Below are 26,500 nucleotides of genomic sequence, written 5' to 3' on the forward strand. Positions count from 1 at the left end.
TTTTTATGAACCTTTATCTCTCTTCTCATGTCTTGCATATTAATTGTTTTGGCTCAAATAATTTAGTCTTACAGAAGCATTTGCTATAGAGCCAAAGGAGTATATTAACAAGCTAAAGTGCTCTGTCTTTGGCCCTCTGCTCTCTATCACCTGTTCCAATCTCTCTCTATCAGGGGCTTTTACAAAGAGTGTAACAGCAGAAAACTTCCAAAGCAGGCCATATGTTACTTATTGATGGGGTTGTGAAAGAGAGTCCTCGATCCCAGTAACGGATGTCCTTAAACAGGAGGAAACCCAATTTTGATGTCTCATTGCTAACAGCATTAGCTCGGGAATGTTCCAGGTATGCCTAAGGCTGTTCCACTCTGATATCTCCCAGCTGATCGGTTTGTGGCAAGATGTCTTGAGGGATCTACAACCAATTTGGGGATTTGGGAGAAGGATATTTAAGTGCTTGCGTACTGATAATTGACGGAATAAATACAGACCGTGCTTCCTTCTGCCCCTGCCCGCCTCCCCCCCCAACCAAACCTGCCACTAGCAAGGAATTTAAAGTACAGTAGCACATTTTGACAATCACCAGTTGTCAGATGTGTCTCTGTATTTGACTAATGGAGTCTTCTTTCATTATCACTGACTTTATTTCAAGTCAGTGTTAGGCGCTATTTCTTAATCTGTTGCTTTTATAATCATCCCCATGCTCTATAACTTGTTCTCACGTGAGTAATTTTCTAGAAGTATCAAGAAAGCTATCTGGTAGCTTTCCAGCAAGAAGCAGAACTATGATGTGTAAAATAAACTGACCTGTTTCTACAGCCCAAAATTTCCCATTAACTTCAGATGCTGTGTTGATGGGTACCATATTTGGATCTATAGTAAACCAATAGAAGTGCAATTAGTCTCTGTAGTTTTTCTGATTTCAGTGTTGCCTACCGGCCTGATTCTGCAGCCCAGTTGGCAATCAGAATTCCTAGTGATTTCAAAGTGATTTCCCATGTGATCTGGATGCAGCATTGGGTCCTTAGTTGCTTGTTTTCCACATATAAATTGATTGGTTATATTTTGATAGGATGCCTTTCCAACTAAAACCAGTGGGGCAGAATCTCAAAACTGTTGTTTTTTACTATAAATTGCTTTTGTTTTTAAAAAAACACATGAAGTTTTAGATAGTCAAGACTGTCACTTTTGAATTTAGGTTCTTCAGAGCATGTATTGGCAGAACCTGTACCAAGCCAGCTTATTGCCAATGGGCCTTGATTTCACAACAAAACCCATCAAAATATGGGACTGATGAACAGAGAGCATTTTTTCTGTTCCTCTGCAGGAAACTGTAATTAGAATGCTGATATCCTTGACTTTTTACAAGACATTTAATATTTAAACAGTCTCCACTGTAAGTAGGGCAGTAAAGCCAGGTGTGGGCAGGTAATGACTTCATGATGATGACTATTTGAGAGTGCCAGAACTGTTGTTTTAAGCATTGGTTAGTAATGTGGAAGAATTGTAATAGTTAAAGCTATGTAAGTTGTGTAGGCCCCAGAATTTGACTTACCTTAATCTAATGGGGAATCGATAACTGTCACTGAGGAATTTCTGCTCTACTATCCAGTTTGTCATTGAGGCTTCATATGAGTAAAACCCTAATCCTTTTCTTTAAAATTATGTATAATTTTTTTTCTGCATAGTCTTCAGCATTCCTGATTGAAGTACAGCAAACAGTGACAGGTCTCCTTGTTGATGATCTTTGCTGATCACTTTTGCTGCCTCCAGGATGTGCAGAGCACCTCTTAAAAGGAAGAGGGGAGATCCTAGTGAGCTTTTCTCAGCTCCTGCTTCCCACTTGTCTCTCTCTTCAACCACATTACCATTGGTGCTGTCATCTTCTACTATCCAACCATAGTACCTCCTGCCCCAGTGATATCCCTCACTCACACCTGCAAGAAGCTTTCTGGTCCCCACAAAGTCCTGTACAGCCAGTATAGTCACTGATCAGTGAAATGCTACAAGTTGAGTGCTAGACATCAGCCACAGCAAGGCAACTGCCAGCCTTGCATGAAATTAGAAAGTGTTGGGGATTCAGCTGAAGAAAACAGAGGAAATTTTTAAAGTTTAAAACTAGAGTTGTTCCCAGGAAACCACAATAAAGTGTTTTTCTTTCTCAGGCTGGGGAAAGCAAATGGGATAAAATTACACTTTTAACCAAACAGCCATTTTTAATGGGACCACAGAGACCCTGATGTGTTGAGCTCCCTCTGCTGGCTGTGCAGCAGCGTACTAACAAGCCGTACCTCAAAGCTATGACAATTGACTTGGGGGGTTCAAACAGCACAGTGAAGACACATTCCATTTCAGCAAAAAGAAGAACAGGAGTACTTGTGGCACCTTAGAGACTAACAAATTTATTAGAGCATAAGCTTTCGTGGACTACAGCCCACTTCTTCGGATGCATATAGAATGGAACATATATTGAGGAGATATATATACACACATACAGAGAGCATAAACAGGTGGGAGTTGTCTTACCAACTCGAGAGGCCAATTAATTAATTAGTTGGTAAGACAACTCCCACCTGTTTATGCTCTCTGTATGTGTGTATATATATCTCCTCAATATATGTTCCATTCTATATGCATCCGAAGAAGTGGGCTGTAGTCCACGAAAGCTTATGCTCTAATAAATTTGTTAGTCTCTAAGGTGCCACAAGTACTCCTGTTCTTCTTTTTGCGGATACAGACTAACACGGCTGCTACTCTGAAACATTCCATTTCAGATCCATTAAAAATGTTGAATGAGGGTCTGAGCAGAGAAGCACAACTACTATAAACGTGGAGAGTTGATTTCCAATCCCTACAAGGGGAAAAGTTGAAAGTTCAAAGCAAAATATTTGTAACTGCTTAACCTGGTCTTTTTTCCCCTTGCCATAAAAAAACGATCCTGTTTCTGTATTTGTTTACTTGAGTGTATATAAAAAGTATTGTATTACTTTGCACCATTATATAAAATAGTGAATTTGAAAACATTCGTCTTTGTTTAAATCAATATTTCATCTTTATTATTGTTTCTTGGGTGGGTGTGAATTAATGAGCAGCTAATTGAAACACCGAGGAGTGTTTGTGCTAACAAATTGGGCTTTCATTCTCTAGAAGTGCCCAGCACAATATGCATGAAGTGTGCTTACCCCACGTACAAGTAATTATAAAAAAAAAACAAACAAACAGAAAACTTAATCTGTTCTTGAATACTGTGTGCATAATAGCAGCTGAGTCAGAAAGCACTGATGTAGGTTATCAGCTACTCCCAGGTCACTTAATCTCCAGGAAATACCTCAAGTCTCTAGCACCATTCTACATGTTGAAACCAACAAAAAATACCAGTCAAACTGATAGGGTAACCAATGATAAGAGTTGAACCAACATCTGATCTGACCACCATTTCACACTGACATGTCAATCATTCAGAACCTCAGTGAATGAGTGTTAGGTGGCTGACTGCATATGTGTTATTCTCCAGGTAATATTCAAAATACCTTCATGATGGTTTTGTTTTTATACTCACATCAATTAAGGTGCCTATTTTATACTTTATTGGTGTTTGCACCTCCATTGAGGAAATTGTCAGTATTTTACACAATTCTACCTTCCAACTGTTTTAATTGAGAAGAACAAAGTGGGTTAGGTAATTTCTTTTATGGACCAATTTCTGTTGGTGTAAGACAAGCTTTCAGGTTTTACAGAGCTCTTCAGGTCACCATTGAGAAATGTCAGTCTTTTCTAATATGGACATTTTTTTTACTTTCTTATCAAGCAAAGCTTCCTTAAGCCATTTATCAGGGCAGATATTACTTTGAAACATATTTACTAGTTGTTTGTTATATACATCAGTAAGTGTCATTTATCTCATATTGTATAATAGATGAGACACAGGAGTAGAGGCTCTTGACGGAAAAACTGTTGGCATGCAAGCTGTAAAAACAAACAATGGAATTGTCTTTTGAAGTCATTTTTCACATCCTAAAGGGCTGTTTTCTCTCTAGGCTTAACATTCTCGTGTGTGAAGATATATTTATGAGGCTGCAGCTGGCTGGAAGACTGCTTCCAGCCATGTTGTGTGCAAGTTTCCAGTAACAGACACTTAAGGAAAAATGCTAGATGCCATCAATATTTTTCCTGTTCTGATTATGGCATTTCCTATTTGTTTCAGTCGGTAGTTCAGCAAAATATACAAGTAAGTAAATGGTGTTCTAGGGACACAATAAGACGTCATTATAAAGAGCTCTGGCTCAAAAAAGGCTCTCAAGATTACGTCTGTGAAATGTTTGTAAGTGTGCCTTCAAAAATCTGGAAGGGGGGGAAGAAAAGTATATGCTATTAGGGTAGATAGATCTTTCACTTGCAATCATCTGTTTTTTTTCCAGCTTTGTGTGCTTTTTTTTCCTCCCGTGGATGCTGTTGTGGGAGACTTACCGTAGACTCAGAATAACTTTTAGTCACCAATATACAGTAAGTACATGGTGCTCTCATGTCCTAAAGTTGCTTAACAATCCAGCCAATAACCCCTAATATTCACAGTCTAAGTAGTGGCTAACTAAAAAGTACCTCATACTGTAGTAACTGCACTGAATATGCTGTTCTAATAATTGTGCAGCTTATGGCTGGGAGTCAATGTGCTCCAGTGGATAGACCACTGGACTGGGAGTTAGGAGATCTCTCCACTCATTGACCTGCTGCATAACTTAAAATAAGTCATGTTGCCTCTTTGTAAAATAGTGATGGGGTCCCCTCCTTTATAAAGCACTTCTAGATATCATATAAAATGTTTGATAGGCTTAATTCCCATATCACACCCTCGCACAGAAGTGCCTGGAGTGGTTTTTCATGTACTTAAACATTAACTTTCAAATTAAGAAGATGAGAGTTGTTTCACTGATCAAAAATTTAGCCCCAGCATTTTAGAGCTTAATTCCATAAAATTAGCAACCTAAATCCCTATGTAGGCACTAAATGAAAGCAGTCTGAGTTTTCAAATGAGTGCCCACAGAAGTGAGTGCTCAGCACATCTCAAAAATTAAGCCACATTTACTTAGTGGTTACATATGGTTTTAGATGGCTAATTTTAGCATGCAAATTTGAAAATTTTTACCAGAAAATAACTCTTCAAAACAACTACGCTTAACAAACTTTGTTTAGCTTGTCTACAAAGTAGCTTTTTCAATCTTGAAAAGAATAGGTGAAATAAACTATGTACTTAAAAAAAAAATTGATAGTTGATCTGGCACTCTTCAGTTTAAAGCAGTGGTTCTCGGCCCATGGGCCACATGTGCCCCTGTTAGCACCCCGTTGTGGCCCAGCAGTGTGCTCAAAAAAATTCAGTTTTCTGCTCCAGTCCAGCAGGGGGCAGGGCCAGCTGAGGGGGAAATGGCGTCATGCTGGAGCTTTCCTGCCAACAGGGAAGGCAAAGCAGCCCCCTGTGGCAGGGGAAGAGCTCAGTGGTCCAACATAGGGCCCCCTGTTGGGCAAGTGGGTTCTGAAGGACCCTGGCCTGGGCAGGCCCCACTCCTGCTCCAGTCTGACTGATTGTGCCTCTCCCAAGAGGCAAGAGCAATTCCCAATTGGCCCCAGCTGTGCTGCCAGCTCAGCCCGGTGGACACAATCACCTCCCAGCGAGGCCGATGAGTACGGCAGGGCACAGGAGAGTGGGTCTCAGTGGGGAGGGGTCTGTGGCAGGGCTCTGGGCAGTGAGGGGTTTGTGAGGGGTAGTTTGTGTGTTAGGGCACTGGGCAGTTGTGGTGGTGGGGCTCGGCAGGGGGTGGAGGTGTGCAGGGCACTATGCAGTTGTGTAGGGTCTGTGGAGGTGTCTGGGTGGGAGGTGCTGGGCATAGGGGTCTGGGGGGGGTCTCTGGGCAGGGGAGCACTGGCCATAGGGAGCCGGGGGGGCACTGGGCAGGGGTTTCGATGTGGTGTGTGGTGCAGGCCTGCCCCCCAAGGGGCATGCTGGAAGCACAGAGCTGGGTGGGCCACCATGTGTCTAGTACAGTGATTCTCAACCTGCGGCCCACAATGGTAAATAGGTTGAGAACCACTGGTTTAAATGAAACAAAGCAACTTCCTCCCTTTCATGCACAAATTTCTTAATGCTGTATTTCTTTAGGGCTCCAAAGATAAATGGAAAAAGTAAATGAGCTTAGCCAGCTGTGATTTCTGGGAAACCTTCTGGTGATATTTTAATGTTTTCTATTTGAGGGGTGTCTTAAATAAAATATCACATGGAGTTTATTAGAAACTAGACCATTTATTCAAAGCTGGCCTAACATATTCAGCTAAATGATGGAGATCCAGACAGTAGTGGACAAATTTCTCTAATTTTCAACTCTTGCTATAGGCTGCATGAGTATTTGAACAACACATAGTGCTATCCATAACTGCTTTAATGGATACAGTGGCGAACAACTGGGAAAGAAAATGACACAGTCATACATGAATGATCTATATTCCTTCCTTCCTTCCTTTTGTATGTTTTTTTCCTTTGTCACCACTTTTCAGGCACAAAAAGTTGAATATCCCTTGTACAGCCTATCTGAGTCAGGCCTCAAACTTTTTCTTGTAATGGTTTTATTACCAATGTGAAACTCCAACACATCTATCTTGAAACTTGATGGTCATAGCAAGAGAATAGAGATGAGCTAAAACTGAGTCTGACAATTGATTTCAGCATTCCAGCTGAGTTAGTTACCCTTTTTAAAAACAAGATGAGTAGATTATAACTTTACAATATGTTTAGAGACCTATTCAGCCATACAAACACACATACTGAGCTATGCTGTACAGCTAAAGTAGTTGGGCCCAACCCTTGAGCTGTCTAGAGCAGTTGTACCCTACTGGTCTGGCCAGTTGACCATGTTTGATGGTACAGGTGAGCATAGCTGTAAACATCTTTTGGGGAAAACATTATCTGCATATAATTACATACATTTGCATAAAGTGTTGCTGGATGGTGCTTAGGCTTTCAGCTCCTCTAACACACATATCAGTAAATTAATTCTGCATCACCCCCAGCTCCATGTCAATTAAATCTGTACCCTCCAGCAGCTCCATAGTCAGTCAATTCTGTATGCTCCCAGTCCCACATCAATTAATGGATAGGTATATTGTACATTTTGCAAACTTGGATTTGGGGGGTAGTAAGGAGAGTCATCAGAAATGTATGTTGGTATCTCCCTTCCTGCAAGTGATGATAAAGATCATTGTGTTAAATGAAGGGTGGGGGGTAGTTCTCTTTTATGGACACCCAGCCAGCCAGTTAGTTACAAAAACCTTGTTAGTAGCTGTTCTCTACTTGCTTTACCTGTAAAGGGTTAACAAGTCCACAGGTAAAAGGAAGGGAGTGGGCACCTGACCAAAAGAGCCAATGAGAGGGCTAGAACTTTTTAAAATTGGGGGAAAAAACTTTCCCTTTGTCTGTCTGTCTGTTCTCCGGAGAGAGGAGAGACATAGCAGCAATGCTATAAGAAGCTTTAAGACAGGTATGGAAAATCATCAGATCATACCTAGAACTACTTATCTGAAACCCTAGATATGTAAGTAAATCAGGAAATATGTAGGATGGGGTGGGCAAACTTTGTGGCCTGAGGGCCACATCTGGGTGGGGAAATTGCATGCAGGGCCATGAATGTAGGGCTGGGGCAGGGGGTTGGGGTGTGGGAGGGAGTGTGGAGTGTGGGAGGGGGTGCAGTGTGCAGGAAGGGGCTCAGGGCAAGGGGTTGGGGTGGAGGAAGGGTGCAGGATGTACGAGGGGGCTTGGCAGGAGGTTGGAGTGCAGGAGGGGGCTTGGCAGGGGTTGGGGTGCAGGAGGGGTTGTGGAGTGCAGCAGGGGGCTCAGGGCAGCGGTTGGGGGGGAGCAGGGGGTTGAGGTGCAGGGTGCGGCAGGGGGCTCGGGGCAGGGGGTTGGGGTGCAGGAGGGGTTTGGTGTGTGGGCTCTGGCGCCACTTACCTGGAGCGGCTCCAGGGTGGCAGCGGGGCTCCGGCAGGCTCCCTGTCTGCCCTGGCCCTGCGCCGCTCCTGGAAGTGGCTGGCACCAGATCCCTGCGGCCCCTGGGGGAGGGACAGAGGGCTCTGCGCGCTACCCTTGCCTGCGGTTACCTCTTCCGAAGCTCCCATTGGCTGCGGTTCCACATTCCCAGTCAATGGGAACTGCAGGGGGCGGTGCCTGCAGGCGAGGGCAGCACACTGACCCCTCTGTCCCTCCACCCAGGGCCGCAGGGATCTGGTGCCAGCCACTTCCAGGAGCAGCAAGGGGCCTGCAGGACCATGGGGATGGCAATCCCGCAGACTGGATCCAAAGCCCTGACGGGCCAGATCCGTCCCACGGGCTATAGTTTGCCTACCCCTGGTCTAGGAAGATGCGATTAGGGTCATTTCTTTTATTTCTTATTGGCTTGTGGATTCCTCTGTGCTAACCCCCAAATGCTTTTGTTTTGCTGGTAGCCATTAAGCTGGACCTCAAGAAAACCATTCTTGATGCTTAATTATGATATTTGCTCTTCTTAAATCTGGCAATAGCCTAAGTTCCAGATGTATTTTCTTTCTTTTTGTTTTTACTAACATTTACCTTTTTTAAGAACAGGATTGGATTTTTGTGTCCAAAGAGGTTTGTGCACATGTTTAATTAGCTGGTGGCAACAGCTGATTTCCTTTTGTTTTCTTTCCCAGCTCTTCCCCAGAGGGGGGATGAAAGGGCTTAAGGGTATCCTACAGGGAGGAATTCCCAAGTGCGCCTTCCTGGGTCCCATGGACTTGCACTTGGGTGGTGGCAGCATCTACCCATACAAGGTCAGAGAAAAGCTGTAACCTTGGGGGTTTAATACAAGCCTGGAGTGGCCAGTATTAATTTTTTTAAATCCTTGCGGGCCCCCACCTTCTGCACTCGAAGTGCCAGAGTGGGGAATCAGCCTTGACACTTATAAACACAGTTTAGTTATATCTTGGAGTGTGAAAAAGCCTCAAGTATTGGTCATTACATATTGCTCCTATTATCCCCACTCCCGTCCCGATTTTTCACACTTGCTGTCTGGTCACCCTATACATAAGACTTCAGCGTCCATGTTTCAGATTCTTATTGAGTTTGCTGGCTTGAAAGTCCCTCTGGAACACATCCACGGCTTGGATGAGTCATTCAGTCCTTCCTTCAATGCTTCAGTCAGAGAACACTTCAGCCTCCTTGATCACTCAATTACAGACCTCACAGTCGCAATACTCCAACAAAAAAACTTCAGAACCAGACTCCAGCGAGAAACTGCAGAATTGGAATTAATTTGCAAACTGGATACCATGAAATTAGGCTTGAATAAAGACTGGAAGTGGATGGGTCATTACACAAAACTGTTTCCCCATGCTAATTTTTTTCTCCTACTGTTTCTCACACCTTCTTGTCAACTGTTGGAAATGGGCCATCCTGATTATCACTACAAATGTTTTTTTCTCCTGCTAATAGCCCACCTTAATTGATCACTCTCATTATAGTTAGTATGGCAACACCCATTTTTTCATGTTCTCTGTGTACATATATCTTCCTACTGTATTTTTCACTGCATGCATCCGATGAAGTGGGTTTTAGCCCATGAAAGCTTATGTTCAAATAAATTTGTTAGTCTCTAAGGTGCCACAAGCACTCCTGGTTCTTTCAGTTTATAAAGAAGTTGCTCCAGAGGTAGGAAGCAGGATTGAAGACAAAATGGAGAAGATGCAGCTGCCTGGGTTGGTGAAATTTAATTATAGAACATGCCAATAGTTTGGGATGTCTACCCTGTTTGGCAATCTGCTATGAGGTAGGTACTCTCAGGTGTGAGACACTTCAGACAGCATGACCTGGTGAATGCAAAAAGTGTAAAGATCAAATCAGAGTTGAAGGCAAGGAAACAGACTAAATGGAAAATATTCCTGGGAGGTCAGGGGGAAAACAATGTCTGTTAGCTATTTGCATAAAACTAAAGTAAAAACCAGTCTTCCTTCAAGGACTGTAATTAGTGAGACAACTTTGCAGGCAAAGTGTACTAAATTAAGGAATAAATGCACAAAAACAAATAAGTTCAGAGCTGCTGAAAAGAATCTGGCTGAAAAATGTCACGTTAAAAAAAAAAAACTAAGAAAAAAAGTGAAAAGTTAAAAGGAGCTTTTTCACAAATTGACATTGCACAGCTCACTGGGGACTAAATAGTTGGGGATAGTGCAAGTAATAAAGTATTAAAAAGTAAAATTCATAAAGTGTTTGAAAAATGAGTGTTGGAAAAAAGAATGCTTGGTGTAATAATGGAACCAACTCACCCCATTCCTGATGACGTGGCATTATCAAAAGTTCTACCAACTGGAGGATGTAGAGCTAGAAGGCCACGCTGCAGACGGCAACACCACTGAAGTTATGATTCTGTTGATTTTTACCTTTCTACCATTAACTTGCCCATGGAATTACGCATGCTCCCAGACCGTGTCTGCACGGGGGCTAGTGAAGTGGAGAGTGGAATAACACCCCCAGCCAGCAGAACAAAGGAACCAGGTGTTGGAAGGGAGACAACTCGAGAGAGAGAGAGACACTGAGAGAGGAGTATGAAACTTTGGGCAGCAGTGGGGAAGAGATAGGCAGGCTTTTGTAGCAGGAAGGTCTTGTTTAATTGAAGGACCGACCAGAAAAAGCTAGCTGACCTAGAAAGAGGCTCCATGTTTCTGAAGAGAAATCATAAGCTGTAATAGGGAAAATCCCTGAAAATTCTGCCCAAGCCTTAAGAACTCTTCAGAGTGCTGAGGAACATATGGCAATGAAATGTATGTGGTCTATTTATTTTGTTTAGATCTGCATATCGCTCATGCTGTTGAGTGAGTCTGTACGTCTATTGGCTATCACTGTTACGTGCCCCTGAAGAGACTAACTGTAAAGCCAAGCATCCATGCGGCTAGAGTTCTGGGTCACTGTGTGCAGTGCGAGAGTAAGGGGGTCAGTACTGTACCAGTGGCCGGGCAATTGGATGGCAGGGTCTCAGTTCTGAGAAGGGGGTGTTAGACAAATGATCAGCACCGTGAGAGTTTGCCTAGAGACACCAAGCCAATGGCAGTGTTTGGACTCTCTTCAGTCTCCACAGGCTTAAAGCAGTCTGGTACAGCTCAGCTAGATCTGTCATACATGGCTCCAAAAGCAACCATGATTCCTAGTACTGACCCTGGCAATAGCACTACTGGCTAGCTGCTCTCCATCCAGGTCTGTCAGCAAAGAAACCAAGCAGTGGGGGCTTCTTAACTGAAGTAATCCTGTTTTTTACATTGGGCCTGCCATTTTTCTGTGAAGCTGTAGCTTGGAATCTGGCTGTAGAGATATGATTCAGTTGTGGCTTTGCCCTGGTTTTATTCTTTGCTGCTGATTTGGGCTCCACTCCTGCAAGTCACCCCACATAGGGCAGACCCATGCATTCACACAGAGCAGCTTGCAGGATTGGGTCCTTAAGAGGAAATTTGTTTGTGTCTAGGTAGAAGAGACTAACTAAGCCCTGGTCTACACTACGAGTTTAGGTCGAATTTAGCAGCATTAAATCGATTTAACCCCGCACCCGTCCACACGACGAAGCCTTTGTTTTCGACTTAAAGGGCTGTTAAAATCGATTTCTGTACTCCACCCCCAACGAGGGGATTAGCACTGAAATTGACCTTGCCAGGTCGAATTTGGGGTAGTGTGGATGCAATTCGATGGTATTGGCCCCCAGGAGCTATCCCATAGTGCTCCATTGTGACTGCTCTGGACAGCGCTCTCAACTCAAATGCATTGACCAGGTAGACAGGAAAAGGCCCGCGAACTTTTGAATCTCATTTCCTGTTTGGCCAGCGTGGTGATCTGCAGATCTCATCAGCAGAGGTGACCATGATGGAGTCCCAGAATCGCAAAAGAGCCCCAGCATGGACCAAACGGGAGGTACGAGATCTGATCGCTGTATGGGGAAACGAATCCATGCTATCAGAACTCCGTTCAAAAAGACGAAATGCCCAAACTTTTGAAAAAATCTCAAACGGTATGAAGGACAGAGGCTATAACAGGGACCCGCAGCAGTGCCACATGAAACTTAAGGAGCTGAGGAAAGCCAACCAAAAAACCAGAGAGGCAAATGGCCACTCCAGGTCAGAACCCCAGACATGCTGCTTCTATGATGAGCTGCATGCCATTCTAGGTGGTGCAGCCACCACTACCCCCCCCCTGTGCTTTGACTTGGTCAATGGAGTAGCACGCAACAGGGATGCGGGTTTGGGGGACGAGGAAGAAGATAGCTCACAGCAAGGAAGTGGAGAAACCTTTTTCCCTGACAGTCAGGAACTGTTTCTCACCCTGGACGTGGAGTCAGTACCCTCTGAACCTACCCAAGGCTGCCTTCCGGACCCGCCAGACGGAGAAGGGACCTCTGGTGCGTGTACCTTTGTAAATATTATACATGGTTTAAAAGCAAGCATGTTTAATGATTAATTTGCCCTGGCATTTGCGGCCAGTACAGCTACTGGAAACGTCTGCTAACGTGTCTGGGGATGGAGCGGAAATCCTCCAGGGACATCTCCATAAAGCTCTCCTGGATGTACTCCCAAAGCCTTTGCAAAAGGTTTCTGGGGAGGGCAGCCTTATTCCGTCCTCCATGGTAAGACACTTTACCATGCCAGGCCAGTAGCACATAGTCTGGAATCATTCCATAACAAAGCATGGTCCCGGTGTTTGCTGGCATTCAAACAACATCTGTTCTTTATCTCTCTGTGTTATCCTCAGGAGAGTGATATCATTCCTGATCACCTGGTTGAAATAGGGTGATTTTATTAAGGGGACATTCAGAGGAGCCTGTTCCTGCTGGGCTGTTTGCCTGTGGCTGAACAGAAATGTTCCCTGCTGTTAGCCATGCAGTAGGGGGGAGGGGTGAAGCAATCATCCCAGAAAATTGTGTGGGGAGGGGCGGGGGGGGGGTTAGTTGGGTTTGTGCTGCACGTTAACCCGAAAACTGCAGCCCCTCCTCCTTTTAAATGGCCAACCCAATGGCTGCTTGGTATGGGAAATGAGGGCGCTGCTGTTTGAAACCATTCCCACATGTTATGAAGGTTAGAGAAACCAAAAGACTGTGTCTTACCATGGCTGCCTGCAAGCCAAATTCTGTTGCCCGGCCCTGCGTGAAAGATCTCTCACACCAAACTGGCATACCCTCAATGCTCCTCCCACACTGAAAGAACCCAGCAGAATGCGTGGAGGCAGACAATGTGTCAGAGTCCAGGAAAGCACAATATGAACGTGAGGACAGGTGGCGAGCCTAAGATAATAAGTGGCGGGCTGAAGATGATAGGTGGCATCAGCTTGGTGACAGAAGGCAAGAGGCAATGCTGAGGCTACTGGAAGAACAAACTGATATGCTCCGGCGTATGGTTGAGGTTCAGGAAAGGCAGCTTGAGCACAGACCACCGCTACAGCCCCTGTGTAACCAACCACCCTCCTCTACAAGTTCCATTGTCGCCTCACACGAGCATCATGTACCTTTTCCGGCCATCCTACGTTGATGTTAGTGAAACGTCCCTTGTGATTCACCAGGGCTTGCAGCACCATTGAAAAGTACCCCTTTCGGTTTATGTACTCGCTGGCTTGGCGCTCCGGTGCCAAGATAGGGATATGGGTTTCATCTATCGCCCCACCACAGTTAGGGAATCCCATTGCAGCAAAGCCATCCACTATGACCTGCATATTTCCCAGAGTCACTACCCTTGATAGCAGCAGCTCTTTGATTGTGTTGGCTACTTGGATCACAGCAGCCCCCACAGTAGATTTGCCTACTCCAAATTGATGCCTGACTGACCGGTAGCTGTCTGGCATTGCAAGCTTCCAGAGGGCTATCGCCACTCACTTGTGAACTGTGAGGGCTGCTCTCATCTTGGTATTCTTGCGCTTCAGGGCAGGGGAAAGCAAGTCATAAAGTTCCATGAAAGTGCCCTTAGGCATGCGAAAGTTTTGCAGTCACTGGGAATCATCCCAGACATCAGAGCCAGCTCTAGGTTTTTTGCTGCCCCAAGCAAAAAAAATTTTGGCTGCCCCCCCACCAGCCCTGGGCTCTCTCTCTCCCCTCCCCGCCCCCCCAACTGCACCCTCCTGCCACCCCAGCCCTGGGTCACTGGTAACTCGCTTCCAGGGCGGGTCATTCAGCAGGAATTTTGGATGTACACAGACCGGATTGGTTCCCATATGGTTACAGAACTGCAGTAAAGTGGAACAATTTTCAGCTTGTGTGATTGAAGGATATCTGGATGCATATTATAAGACTGTCCTACATAAATGAGGAAAGTTTAGGTGCCTTTATTATTCTTTTGTTCCATTCTTTGTTTCTATGGGGAATTTGCCAATGCAATATCACTGTCTTCCGTTTAAACAAATAAAACCAAAACTTAAAAAAAAAGGGGGGGGGAGAGCAGAGCTGGGGCAACATGGAGGTGCAGGGGGAGCCCAGGGCTAGGGTGGGGGGGCAGCAAAAAACCTAGAGCTGGCTCTGTCCCTACCATTCACAGCAAGCTGCAGCATGAGGTTTCAGTTCCACACTCCTTCCCCCTCCCTTTCCTGTTAATTGCAGCCGAGGGAATGCTGGGAAATGTAGTTCTTTCCCTGCTCCAGGGCTGGCTGTATAGGCAGGGAGCTAACCCATCTCATAGAACTGGAAGGGACCTTAAAAGGTCATCGAGTCCAGCCCCCTGCCTTCACTAGCAGGACCAAGTACTGATTTTGCCCCAGATCCCTAAGTGGCCCCCTCAAGGATTGAACTCTCAACCCTGGGTTTAGCAGGCCAATGCTCAAACCACTGAGCTATCCCTCCCCAAGGAACTACAGCTCCCAGGACTGGATTCTTGCACCCCTGCAAAGTTGCCGCCCCAAGCAACTGCTTGCTTTGCTGGTGCCTAGAGCCGGCCCTGCCAGACATGCAACACTATGCAGTCTCACCAGTCTGTGCTTGTTTCACGGGCCCAGAATCAGTGTTCCATGGCATGAACCTGCCCCATTAACACCATGATGTCCACATTGCCGGGGCCCGTATTTGAGAGAAGTCTGTGTCCCTGTCCTCATCACTCTCATGGCCGCGCTGCCATCGCCTCCTCACCTGGTTTTGCTTTTGCAGGTTCTGGTTCTGCATATACTGCAGGATAATGCGCATGGTGTTTACAGTGCTCATAATTGCGGCAGTGACCTGAGCGGGCTCCATGCTGTGCGATGGTGTCTGTGCTGAAAAAAGGTGCAAAATGATTGTCTGCTGTTGCTCTGATGGAGGGAGGGGCGACTGACGACATGGCTTACAGGGTTGTCACACAGAATGGCCCCCTTAAGGATTAAACTCAAAACCCTAAATTTAGCAGCCAATGCTCGAACCACTGAGCTATCCTTCCCCCCACTATTCATGGAGGGAGGGGGGAGAGAGGGGAGGAGCAAATGAATATAAAACAAATCTGGTCTCTTTATTGTTTTGATCCACTCCATCTCTCTTATACATCTTAGGCTGGCAGCAGATGGTGCAGTACGACTGCTAGCCATCGTAGTCTCCCATTTATGTCCTGGTGCCCCCGACCAACCTCACCGAGGTCGGCTAAAAGAGCACCCAGGCGACGACAACGACGGCTACCAGTCATAATGCACTGTCTGCTGCCAAAAGGCAATGAACTGATGCTGTGTAGCAGTGCAGTACCATGTCTGGCAGCACCCAGGAGATGTACGGTGACAGTAAGCTGAGCGGGCTCCATGCTTGTCATGGTATGTCGTCTGCACGGGTAACCCAGGAAAAAAGGCGAGAAACGATTTTTTGCCATTGCTTTCATGGGGGGGGGGAGGAGGGGGGAGCTGACGACATTTACCCAGAACCACCCGCAACAATGTTTTTGCCCCATCAGGCATTGGGAGTTCAACCCAGAATTCCAAAGGGCGATGGAGACTGCGGGAACTGTGGGATAGCTACCCACAGTGCAGTGCTCCAAAAGTCAACGCTAGCCTCAGTAGTGTGGACGCACTCCGCTGACTTAATGGTCTTAAGTGGGGACACACACAATCGACTGTATAAAATCGATTTCTAAACAATCGACTTCTATAAATTTGACCTAAGTTATTGAGTTAACCTGTCACTGAACCTTGGCCGAGTGATTCTTACTCTGTACGGTCCCTGCTTCTACAGTTGTGCACATGACCATATTTGCTTTTATACTTGTATCTTCCTTGCAAGCATCGAGGAGGAGGGATAGCTCACTGGTTTGAGCATTGGCCTGCTAAACCCAGGGTTATTAGTTCAATCATTGAGGGGACCACTTAGGGATCTGAGGCAAAAAATCAGTACATGGTTCTGCTAGTGAAGGCAGGGGGCTGGACTCAATGGACTTTCAGGGTCCTTTCCAGTGCTATGAGATAGGTATATCTTCATATTTAAAAAAAAAAATAGAAATCAGTTGATTAAGGAAGTGATAATCTATAATTGATAAGCTTTGTTCTCACCTGCAATTACAGGGGGAAATGCCAAAAAAGACATTTATACTTCTGATCTCCAGCTTTTCAAAAGATGTAATGGCCTGTTTAGTTCTCTTCTTTATGGCAATGGCAATGATCACACTGTGAACTTTTCCTTTTACTGGTTGAGCCTTCTACTATCTCTTTTCTCTGATTTAAATTGTACTTTGGGCTGAATTATTCTATCTCTTTGTCCAGCTCTTCTTTAGGTATCATTCTCATGCCCACTTATATAAACCTATCTCCAGTTCACTCTTTCTTTCCGTCAGCAGGAGAGGTCTTTTCCCCCACCCCCCTCTTGGAAGAAATAAGCTATTTTAACTTCTCTTCACTTCTAATTAAGTAGTTAATCTAACATAGCATATCTTTTCTGCACAGCAAACTTCTTTAATGCATGGATAAAATTAATGACCTCTGAGTAAATATGCTATCCTGACATGCCCACCTACTGGGTTTGATATTACTTTTGTATTCTTGTTCTAAAAACTGCGTTCTGCCAACATCTTCTTTAGCCAGACCATTTGTTCCAAGAGTCACGATAACCATACAGTAATTTATTTCCTCCTCCTTAGTCAATACAAAATGCAAAACTGGCTCACCAGCTTGTTGTAGATCAACTTCTTGACTCAGAAGTTCAACAGAGTTTTTTAAGAACCCTAAGCTGAACAGAACAAATGTAAATTTGCATTAAGAAACTGAAAATAGAAGCTTATTTAGATATGAATTACCAAGGGAGGTAGATGAGTCACTCTTCTTAGAAGGGTTCAAGAAGAGGTCAGACAAAATGACTCTCTTCAGTCTCCACAGACTTAAAGCAGGATGGATCTCTTCATGGCAGTCTGGCGCAGTTCAGCTAGATCTGTCATACATGGCTCCAAAAGCAACCATGATTCCTAGTACTGTCATGAGGTAGAAATGTCCCTGGCAATAGCACTACTGGCTAGCTGCTCTCCATCCAGGTTTGTCAGCAAAGAAACCAAGCAGTGGGGGCTTCTTAACTGAATTAATCCTGTTTTTTACATTGGGCCTGCCATTTTTCTGTGAAGTTGTAGCTTGGAATCTGGCTGTAGAGATATGATTCAGTTGTGGCTTTGCCCTGGTTTTATTCTTTGCTGCTGATTTGGGCTCCACTCCTGAAAGTCACCCCACATAGGGCAGACCCATGCATTCACACAGAGCAGCTTGCAGGATTGGGTCCTTAGAGGAAATTTGTTTGTGTCTAGGTAGAAGAGACCAACTAAGTTATTGAGTTAGCCTGTCACTGAACCTTGGCTGAGTGATACTTACTCTGTACAAAAACAACAAGGAGTCCAGTGGCATCTTAAACAGATTTATTTGGGCATAAGCTTTCGTGGGTAAAAAACCTCACTTCTTCAGATGCATAGAGTGAAAGTTGTAGATGCAGGCATTATATAATGACACATGAAGAGAAGGGAGTACCTCACAAGTGGAGAACCAGTGTTGACAGGGCCAATTCGATCAGGGTGGATGTAGTCCACTCCCAATAATAGATGAGGAGGTATCAATTCCAGGAGAGGAAAAGCTGCTTCTGTAATGAGCCAGCCACTCCCAGTCCCTATTCAAGCCCAAATTAATGGTGTTAAATTTGCAAATGAATTTTAGTTCTGTTTCTCTTTGAAGTCTGTTTCTGAAGTTTTTTTGTTCAAGAATACACCTCTACCCCGACATAACGTGACCTATAACACAAATTCGGATATAACGTGGTAAAGCAGTGCTCTGGGGGGACGGGGCTGCGCACTCCGGTGGATCAAATCAAGTTCGCTATAACGCGGTTTCACCTATAACGCGGTAAGATTTTTTGGCTCCCGAGGACAGCGTTATATCGAGGTAGAGGTGTAGTTACTTTTAAATCTGTTATAGAATGTCCATGGAGGTTGAAGTGTTCACCTACTGGCTTTTGTATGTTACCATTCCTGATGTCCAATTTGTGTCCATTTATTCTTTTACGTAGGGACTGTCCGGTTTGGCCAATGTACATAGCAGAGGGGCATTGCTGGCACATGATGGCATATATAACATTAGTAGATGTGCAGGTGAATGAGCCCTTGCTACCCCCTGATACTTACTCTGTACAATTCATCAAGGACTTGTCAGTCCCTGCTTCTATAGTTGTGCACATGACCATATTTGTTTTTATACTTGTATCTTCCTTGAAAGATAGAAATCAGTTGATTAAGGAAGTGATCATCTATAATTGATGCAAAACTGGCTCACCAGCTTGTTGAAGATCAATTTCTTGAGAACTTCTTCAACTCAGAAGTTCAACGGAGTTTTTTAAGAACCCTAAGCTGAACCGAACAAATGTAAGTTTGCATTAAGAAACTGAAAAGATAAGTTTATTTAGATATGAATTACCAAAGAAGATAGATGAGTCACTCTTCTTAGAAGGGTTCAAAAAGAGGTCAGACAAAATGCTTTAGGGAGACATAGCACAGAGGAAATCCTGCATCTTTTAAGGCAGCTGCACTACATCATGGAGTGGTTCTCATCCCTATCATCTTCCCTAGCATCCTCCTGATGAGGTTGCTGATGACTCTTCAGCACTTGCTTTGTACTGTCTTGCTGTATTTAATTTCATAAGAACATAACATAACAAAACTGGAGCTCTCTAACCATTATCATTATTATTTGTAGGATAATAATGCCTAAAGGTCTCAACTGCGATGGAGGCCTCATTGTGGTAGGCATTACACAAACACACTGTAAGAGACAATCACTGCCCTAAAGATCTTATTATCTAAATAGACAGGACAGACAAAGGGTGGGAGACAGGAAGGATTCTCATCCCCTTTTTTACAGAACTGAAATGTAGAGAAGTTCAGTCCAGGTCACACACAAATTGAACCCAGTTCTCCTGAGTTCCAGTCCAGTGCCTTAGCCATAAAACTGTCCTTCTATGCTCATCATTCTGTTTCCTATTGTTGGAACTCTGACACTTATTGGCCAGGGCAATATTTCATTTGGTAACTTACACTGGGTTTTCTGGTGTTCTTGAATTGGTCTTTTTTTTTTTAAATCCTCAGTTTCTTGTTCTGAGAAGGTATTGATACATCATAGTCCTATATGGGGTTTTGTAGTTCCAAAGGACTACATTTAAAGAGACACTATCAAGATTATTATCAAAGTTAAAAAAAAATCATAACTGTTTCACTAATGTTTTAAAGTTTTCTTTCACCAGATAAAATGTTAGCTTCAAATACCAACAACTATTTTAAAAGATTAAAAAGTGAACACAGAATTTAGCAAGTCTTGCATAATTATTAATCAAATTTGAAAACTTTTAATTAGCCTGTTCCAGAATTTGATTCAAGTTCTGATGGGGGGGAGCAAACCTGGAGCCTGATCCTATGAGGTGTTGTATATGCTAAATTCTCATTTGAAGCCAACGAGAGTTTAGGAAACTCTGTACCCTCCAGGACTGAGCCCATAGTTCTGATAGCACAGTTTATTATCCCTACAAAAACTATGGTGCATTCTCTAAAATGGCTCCTTGAAGTGCAGTGTTAGTACACTGTCAGCTTTAAAAGTTGCATCCCCAACACTGGGACATAGTTTTCAAAACTGGCTCAGCTTTTTATTAGTGTAGAGAGAGCAATGCTGTTTCTGTAAAATGAGAGCACCTCTCGGTTATTCTTGCCCAGTGGTCAGGATACTCTCTGTTAATTTGGCTGCTGTGCTCTTGTCATTACTTGTACTTTTTGTAGTCAAACAGGAGTGTCATGCCTACAAATATATTTTCCTTATAAATACATGCTGATTGTTCACCCATGAGGTACTAGATCCTATCAAATTTCTAAGCAGTTGCAACTCTTACTGAAGCCAGTGTTGTGTTGGCTCGTGGTGGTGCTGCTGCTGCATTTGATCCTATGGGAACACTTCACTTCAGGACAAAATGCAGAGATAAAATTTCTCGATACTTTAAATGACTGCTTCATGGAGCAGCTGGTACGGGAACCCACAAGGGGAGAGGCAACTCTAGATTTAGTCCTGAGTGGGGCGTAGGAGCTGGTCCAAGAGGTAACTATAGCAGGACCGCTTGGAAATAGTGACCATAATACAATAGCATTCAACATCCCTATGGTGGGAAGAACATCTCAACAGCCCAACACTGTGGCATTTAATTTCAAAAGGGGGAACTATGCAAAAATTAGGGGGTTAGTTAAACAGAAGTTAAAAGGTACAGTGACTAAAGTGAAATCCCTGCAAGCTGCATGGGCGCTTTTTAAAGACACCATAATAGAGGCCCAACTTCAATGTATACCCCAAATTAAGAAACATAGTAAAAGAACTAAAAAAGAGCCACCGTGGCTTAACAACCATGTAAAAGAAGCAGTGAGAGATAAAGAAGACTTCCTTTAAAAAGTGGAAGTCAAATCCTAGTGAGGCAAATAGAAAGGAGCATAAACGCAGCCAAATTAAGTGCAAGAATGTAATAAGAAAAGCCAAAGAGGAGTTTGAAGAACGGCTAGCCAAAAACTCCAAAGGTAATAACAAAATGTTTTTTAAGTACATCAGAAGCAGGAAGCCTGCTAAACAACCAGTGGGTCCCTTGATGATCGAGATACAAAAGGAGCGCTTAAAGACAATAAAGTCATTGCAGAGAAACTAAATGGATTCTTTGCTTCAGTCTTCACGGCTGAGGATGTTTGGGAGATTCCCAAACCTGAGCTGGCTTTTGTAGGTGACAAATCTGAGGAACTGTCACGGATTGAAGTGTCATGAGAGGAGGTTTTGGAATTAATTGATAAAACTTAACATTAACAAGTCACTGGGACCAGATGGCATTCACCCAAGAGTTCTGAAAGAACTCAAATGTGAAGTTGTGGAACTGTTAACTAAGATTTGTAACCTGTCCTTTAAATTGGCTTCTGTACCCAATGACTGGAAGTTAGCTAATGTAACGCCAATATTTAAAAAGGGCTCTAGAGGTGATCCCGGCAATTACAGACCAGTAAGTCTAACGTCTGTACCGGGCAAATTAGTCGAAACAATAGTTAAGAATAAAATTGTCCGACACATAGAAAAACATAAACTGTTGAGCAATAGTCAACATGGTTTCTGTAAAGGGAAATCGTGTCTTACTAATCTATTAGAATTCTTTGAAGGGGTCCACAAACATGTGGACAACGGGGATCCAGTGGACATAGGGTACTTAGATTTCCAGAAAGCCTTTGACAAGGTCCCTCACCAAAGGTTCTTATGTAAATTAAGCTGCCATGGGATAAAAGGGAAGGTCCTTTCATGGACTGAGAACTGGTTAAAAGACAGGGAACAAAGGGTAGGAATTAATGGTAAATTCTCAGAATGGAGAGGGGTAACTAGTGGTGTTCCCCAAGGGTCAGTCCTCGGACCGATCCTATTCAACTTATTCATAAATGATCTGGAGAAAGGGGTAAACAGTGAGGTGGCAAAGTTTGCAGATGATACTAAACTGCTAAAGATGGTTAAGTCCAAAGCAGACTGTGAAGAACTTAAAAAAGATCTCACAAAACTAAGTGATTGGGCAACAAAATGGCAAATGAAATTTAATGTGGATAAATGTAAAGTAATGCACATTGGAAAAAATAACCCCAACTATACATACAATATGATGGGGTCTAATTTAGCTACAAGTCAGGAAAAAGATCTTGGAGTCATCATGGATAGTTCTCTGAAAATGTCCACGCAGTGCGCAGAGGCGGTCAAAAAAGCAAACAGGATGTTAGGAATCATTAAAAAGGGGATAGAGAATAAGACTGAGAATATATTAATGCCCTTATATAAATCGATGGTACGCCCTCATCTCGAATACTGCATACAGATGTGGTCTCCTCATCTCAAAAAAGATATACTGGCACTAGAAAAGGTTCAGAAAAGGGCAACTAAAATGATTCAGGGTTTGGAACGGGTCCCATATGAGGAGAGATTAAAGAGGCTAGGACTCTTCAGCTTGGAAAAGAGGAGACTATGGTGGGGATATGATAGAGGTATATAAAATCATGAGTGATGTGGAGAAAGTGGATAAGGAAAAGTTATTTACTTATTCCCATAATACAAGAACTAGGGGTCATCAAATGAAATTAATAGGCAGCAGGTTTAAAACAAATAAAAGGAAGTTCTTCTTCACGCAGCGCACAGTCAACTTGTGGAACTCCTTACCTGAGGAGGTTGTGAAAGCTAGGACTATAACAGAGTTTAAAAGAGAACTGGATAAATTCATGGTGGTTAAGTCCATTCATGGCTATTAGCCAGGACGGGTAAGGAATGGTGTCCCTAGCCTCTGTCTGTCAGAGGGTGGAGATGGATGGCAGGAGAGAGATCACTTGATCGTTGCCTGTTATGTTCACTCCCTCTGGGGCACCTGGCATTGGCCACTGTCGGTAGACAGGATACTGGGCTAGATGGGCCTTTGGTCTGACCCGGTACGGCCTTTCTTATGTTCTATATTACTGTTCATTGGGAGTTCAGAGCAGACAGGGGAAGCAAGGCAAAACATTTCATGGTACTGTCTGTGTATTTAGGCACATGACTGTCATTTAATATTAATGAATACAGTGTTGTTGCAGTCACGTTGGTCCCAGGATATTAGAGAGAGAGAGAGGATGGGTGAGGTAATATCTTTTACTGGCCCAACTTCTGTTTTTCAAGCTTTTCAGCTCACACAGAGCTCTTCTTCATATCTGGGAAGTGTACTCAGTCTAGGTCTACACTACAGACCTATATCGATATAATACATTGCTCAAAAATGTGAAAAATCCACACCCCGAGTAACATAGTTATACTGACCTAACCCCCATGTAGACAGCACTATGTCAACGGGAGAGCTTCTCCAATCGACATAGCTCCTGTCTCCTGGGGAAGTGGATTAACTATGTTGCCAGGCGAAGTTCTCCCATCAGTGTAGTAGCGTCTTCACTAAAGTGCTACAGTGGCACAGCTGGCGCACTGTACATGAAGACAAGCCCTCAGTGTCACAGCTAAATACAAGGTGAAACAGATTGTTTAGCATAGGTAGTTAGCACATATTTCAAGGGACCATTGAAGGTGAATGGTGAGAGCCATATAAGTTAATTACCTATAGATAGATAGACTTGTGTCTCAGCAAAACCTTGTTTTTTTCCTCTTAATCAAGCAATGCCTATTATTCACTATTATTGTTGGTGTTTATTCTGAAGAGCATTATGTCTCTACTCAATGGATGTACCTATAAACCTGACCTGTGCAGCCTAAGTGGGTTTTATTAAAGTTGATGAAGATGCTAGAAGTACATTAAGGCTGCAAAAGACAGATTCCTGCCCTGTGAATTTATTTTTTGATAATTGTTATTTTTATTACAATTAGCAATATAGTATCTGAGTCGGGAGGAACTCTGGTTTTCAAAATTACCCAGGGTTTGTATAAATTTACTATCATAGGTGCTGGAACTAGCGATGTGAGGGTGGCTCTCAACACCCCCATTATAAAAATTGTTCCAGCACCCTTGTTTACTGTTGCTGTGTAATCAATAACATTAGCGAAGGTGTGTGGTTAGAATATAACCACGTGTTTGCAGTGTGCCAGATGCAACAAGTGAAAGCAAAGGGACTTTTTAACCACCTGATGCAAGATTTTCTCACTTAAACCACAAATCTATACACAATACTGCATACTCCGCTGTAAGCTTACACCACGTGTGGTCATGATAACCAGAGCATGTGTGTCTTTATTTCTCAAACCATAGAATAACTATAGAACTACTAAATACATTGCATATAGTTGGCACTTTTGGTCTTATCATTAGTACTGCTTCTATTAAATCAGGTTCATTTAGAGCATTCCAGATTGTTCAAAAATTTGGTTTTCTGCCAGTTTAAAGGAAAAAAATCTAACCCTACCTAAGGTGGCCCTGCAATGGGATTTTGCACACCACAGGGATGTCACCCACAGAACTGGATCTGCTTATTATAGGATTGGGGCCTACAATTTTATTCTTCATCCATTATATATTTTCTCATCTTACATGGTTATATGGTGCTATAATTTAAAACAATACCCTATAAACACTATTTTGTTATTGAATTTACTATTCAGATTTGTAATCTATCACCACCTGCTTTCACATGCTCATACTATACTTCTCCATGCTTGGTTTTAGTCTAAAGCTGAACTTTCCTGTAAACTCTGAGCAAAATTCACTCACACATTTTTATTGTTTAATTAAAGGAGAGGCAATGGAGTCTAGTGCGCTGGCTGGGAGCCTGGGACTTACGAGCTGGAGTTTGGCTGGGTGTCTCTGTAAACCAGGAAGAGGGTTAATTTTAGGGTTACACGTGCCCGCCGGGACTACTGCAACCACAATTAGCAAACAAATAACGGGGCAAACAAGCTGCAGGAGGCCTTGGTGCTCTTCCTCGCGGGCAGGGTCATTTTCCCAAAGGGCTCAGCACTCTCGGTGAGTGGGAGTGGTCCAGCCCGGCAAGCTGGGTGTGTCCCAGTCCCACCCCCTCCTGCGGCTGGGCAGAGGGCGAGGGCTGCGGTAGCTGGCGCACCAGGAAGTACCGCAAGGCCGCGGCTTCTCTCAGCCACCACAGGCCGGGGGGGAAGGGGGCTGTTGTGCAGCAGGGACCCGCGCTGGGCTCCGGGGGCGCGGCTTGTGCCCGCCCGCAGGGTTATTAGGCGAAGGGCAGGGGCGGGCGCGCAGCAGCCGCCGCTGGAACAGCCCGGTCCGGCCCAGCCGCCTGGGCTCCGCAGCCGCGTCACAGTCGGGGGCGGGAGCCCTTGAGCGCCCCGCTCCAGCCCGGGGCCCCACGCCGCGCCGCCGTCCGAGCAGCCCGCGCGGGGGTCCCCGGCTTTACCAAGGAGCCGCTGGGCCGAGCCGCCCCGGGGCCCGCTCCCCTATCCGGCCGCGGGCTCTGCGCGGCTCCTCCCTGCCAGGGGGCACTGCTGGCCGCCGCCCCGCCCCGCATGTGGGTCGGGCCGGGCCGGAGCTCCGGGAAGAGGTGGGTCCCAGGCGCGGCACATCGATCCCGCAGGAGCAGCGGCAGAGCAGTGCGCGCCCGGGCTCGGAGCCAGCGCAGTGTGAGCAGAGCCCACCCACAAGAGCATCCCGGCCTCGGCCATGCCGCGCCTCGGCGCCGCGCTGCTCCTCTGCCTGCTGGTGCTGAGCCTGCCCGAGCCCCCTGCCGCAGGTAGGTGCCGTGAGCCGTGGGGCGCCCCGGGGCTGTGCGCGGGGGGCGCTGGCCCTGGCAGCCAGCGTGGCCGGACAAGGCAAGGGGTGTGGAGGGGAGCTGGGGGGCTTGTTTTGCTGCAGAGGCCCTGGTCTCCGGGAAACCAGGCCTTAGTAGCGATCTGCCTGGGGCGATTCCTTGGCTGGGGAGCTCCGTAGGGGCGTGGGGTGAGAGAGCCCCTCGGGGAGGTTTCAGACAGTGGTTAGTCAGAAAGCCGCTGGGGACGCATTTCCCTGCGCGAATACTATGAAAAGCGATAGATGAAGCCAGCGATGTGTTTAAGGTGAGCAAAAGTCTCCCTTGATTTTCAGTTCACGCCTAGGGACAATCCTTTGGAGGGAGGGCAGGGGATTGTAAGTTCTGGGGACATCACTCGCCTTTATTTTTATTTTCAAACTTAATTGCTGGTTTTAAAATGTGTTGCTGCCTTTCGTATACACTACAGGCAACTCTCCTCCCCATAACGTCTTGACAGTTGCTAATTTATAAAAATGCTACGTCTAGATACACAGTGATGCACAGTGCTTGTACCTGGGGAATGGATTTTTGCTGTTCTAAATCTATGGTAGAGCCAGGCCTTCTGTGGTAGATAGGCCTTTTCCCCTTTCTAAGTTTTATTTTTTTTAAATGGCTAAGCTATGTATCTCTTTGGATTTCAACTTGTCTGTAAACATTTTACTTATTAGGAAGTAAGTCATTCTTACTTGTGGTGATGTGTCATTGTACTGCTGCCTGGTTATCCCAACATCAGGGGCGGAAATCCCCCTTTCAACTC

At 44.7% G+C, this 26,500-nt stretch overlaps 1 protein-coding gene across 3 annotated transcripts in view; it reads left to right on the top strand.

Annotated features, from left to right (window-relative positions):
• The first annotated feature begins 24,928 nt into the window (after window positions 1–24,928).
• Window positions 24,929–26,500, top strand: part of IFNGR2 (interferon gamma receptor 2) — a 35,243-nt gene continuing 33,671 nt past the window's right edge. The window contains exon 1 of one of the 3 annotated variants that reach the window (XM_034751988.1): window positions 24,929–24,950. Coding sequence is in view for 2 of the 3 variants with exons in the window: in XM_034751972.1 (XP_034607863.1) it covers window positions 25,617–25,686 (70 nt within the window). In the remaining variant the exon portion in view is untranslated. Of the gene's footprint in view, window positions 24,951–24,999; window positions 25,687–26,500 lie in introns of those variants that run through there. The other 2 variants (XM_034751972.1, XM_034751980.1) reach the window with 2 other exon arrangements.

The sequence above is a fragment of the Trachemys scripta genome, chromosome 1 (genome assembly GCF_013100865.1).
Source record: "Trachemys scripta elegans isolate TJP31775 chromosome 1, CAS_Tse_1.0, whole genome shotgun sequence".
Taxonomy (NCBI): Eukaryota; Metazoa; Chordata; order Testudines; family Emydidae; genus Trachemys; species Trachemys scripta.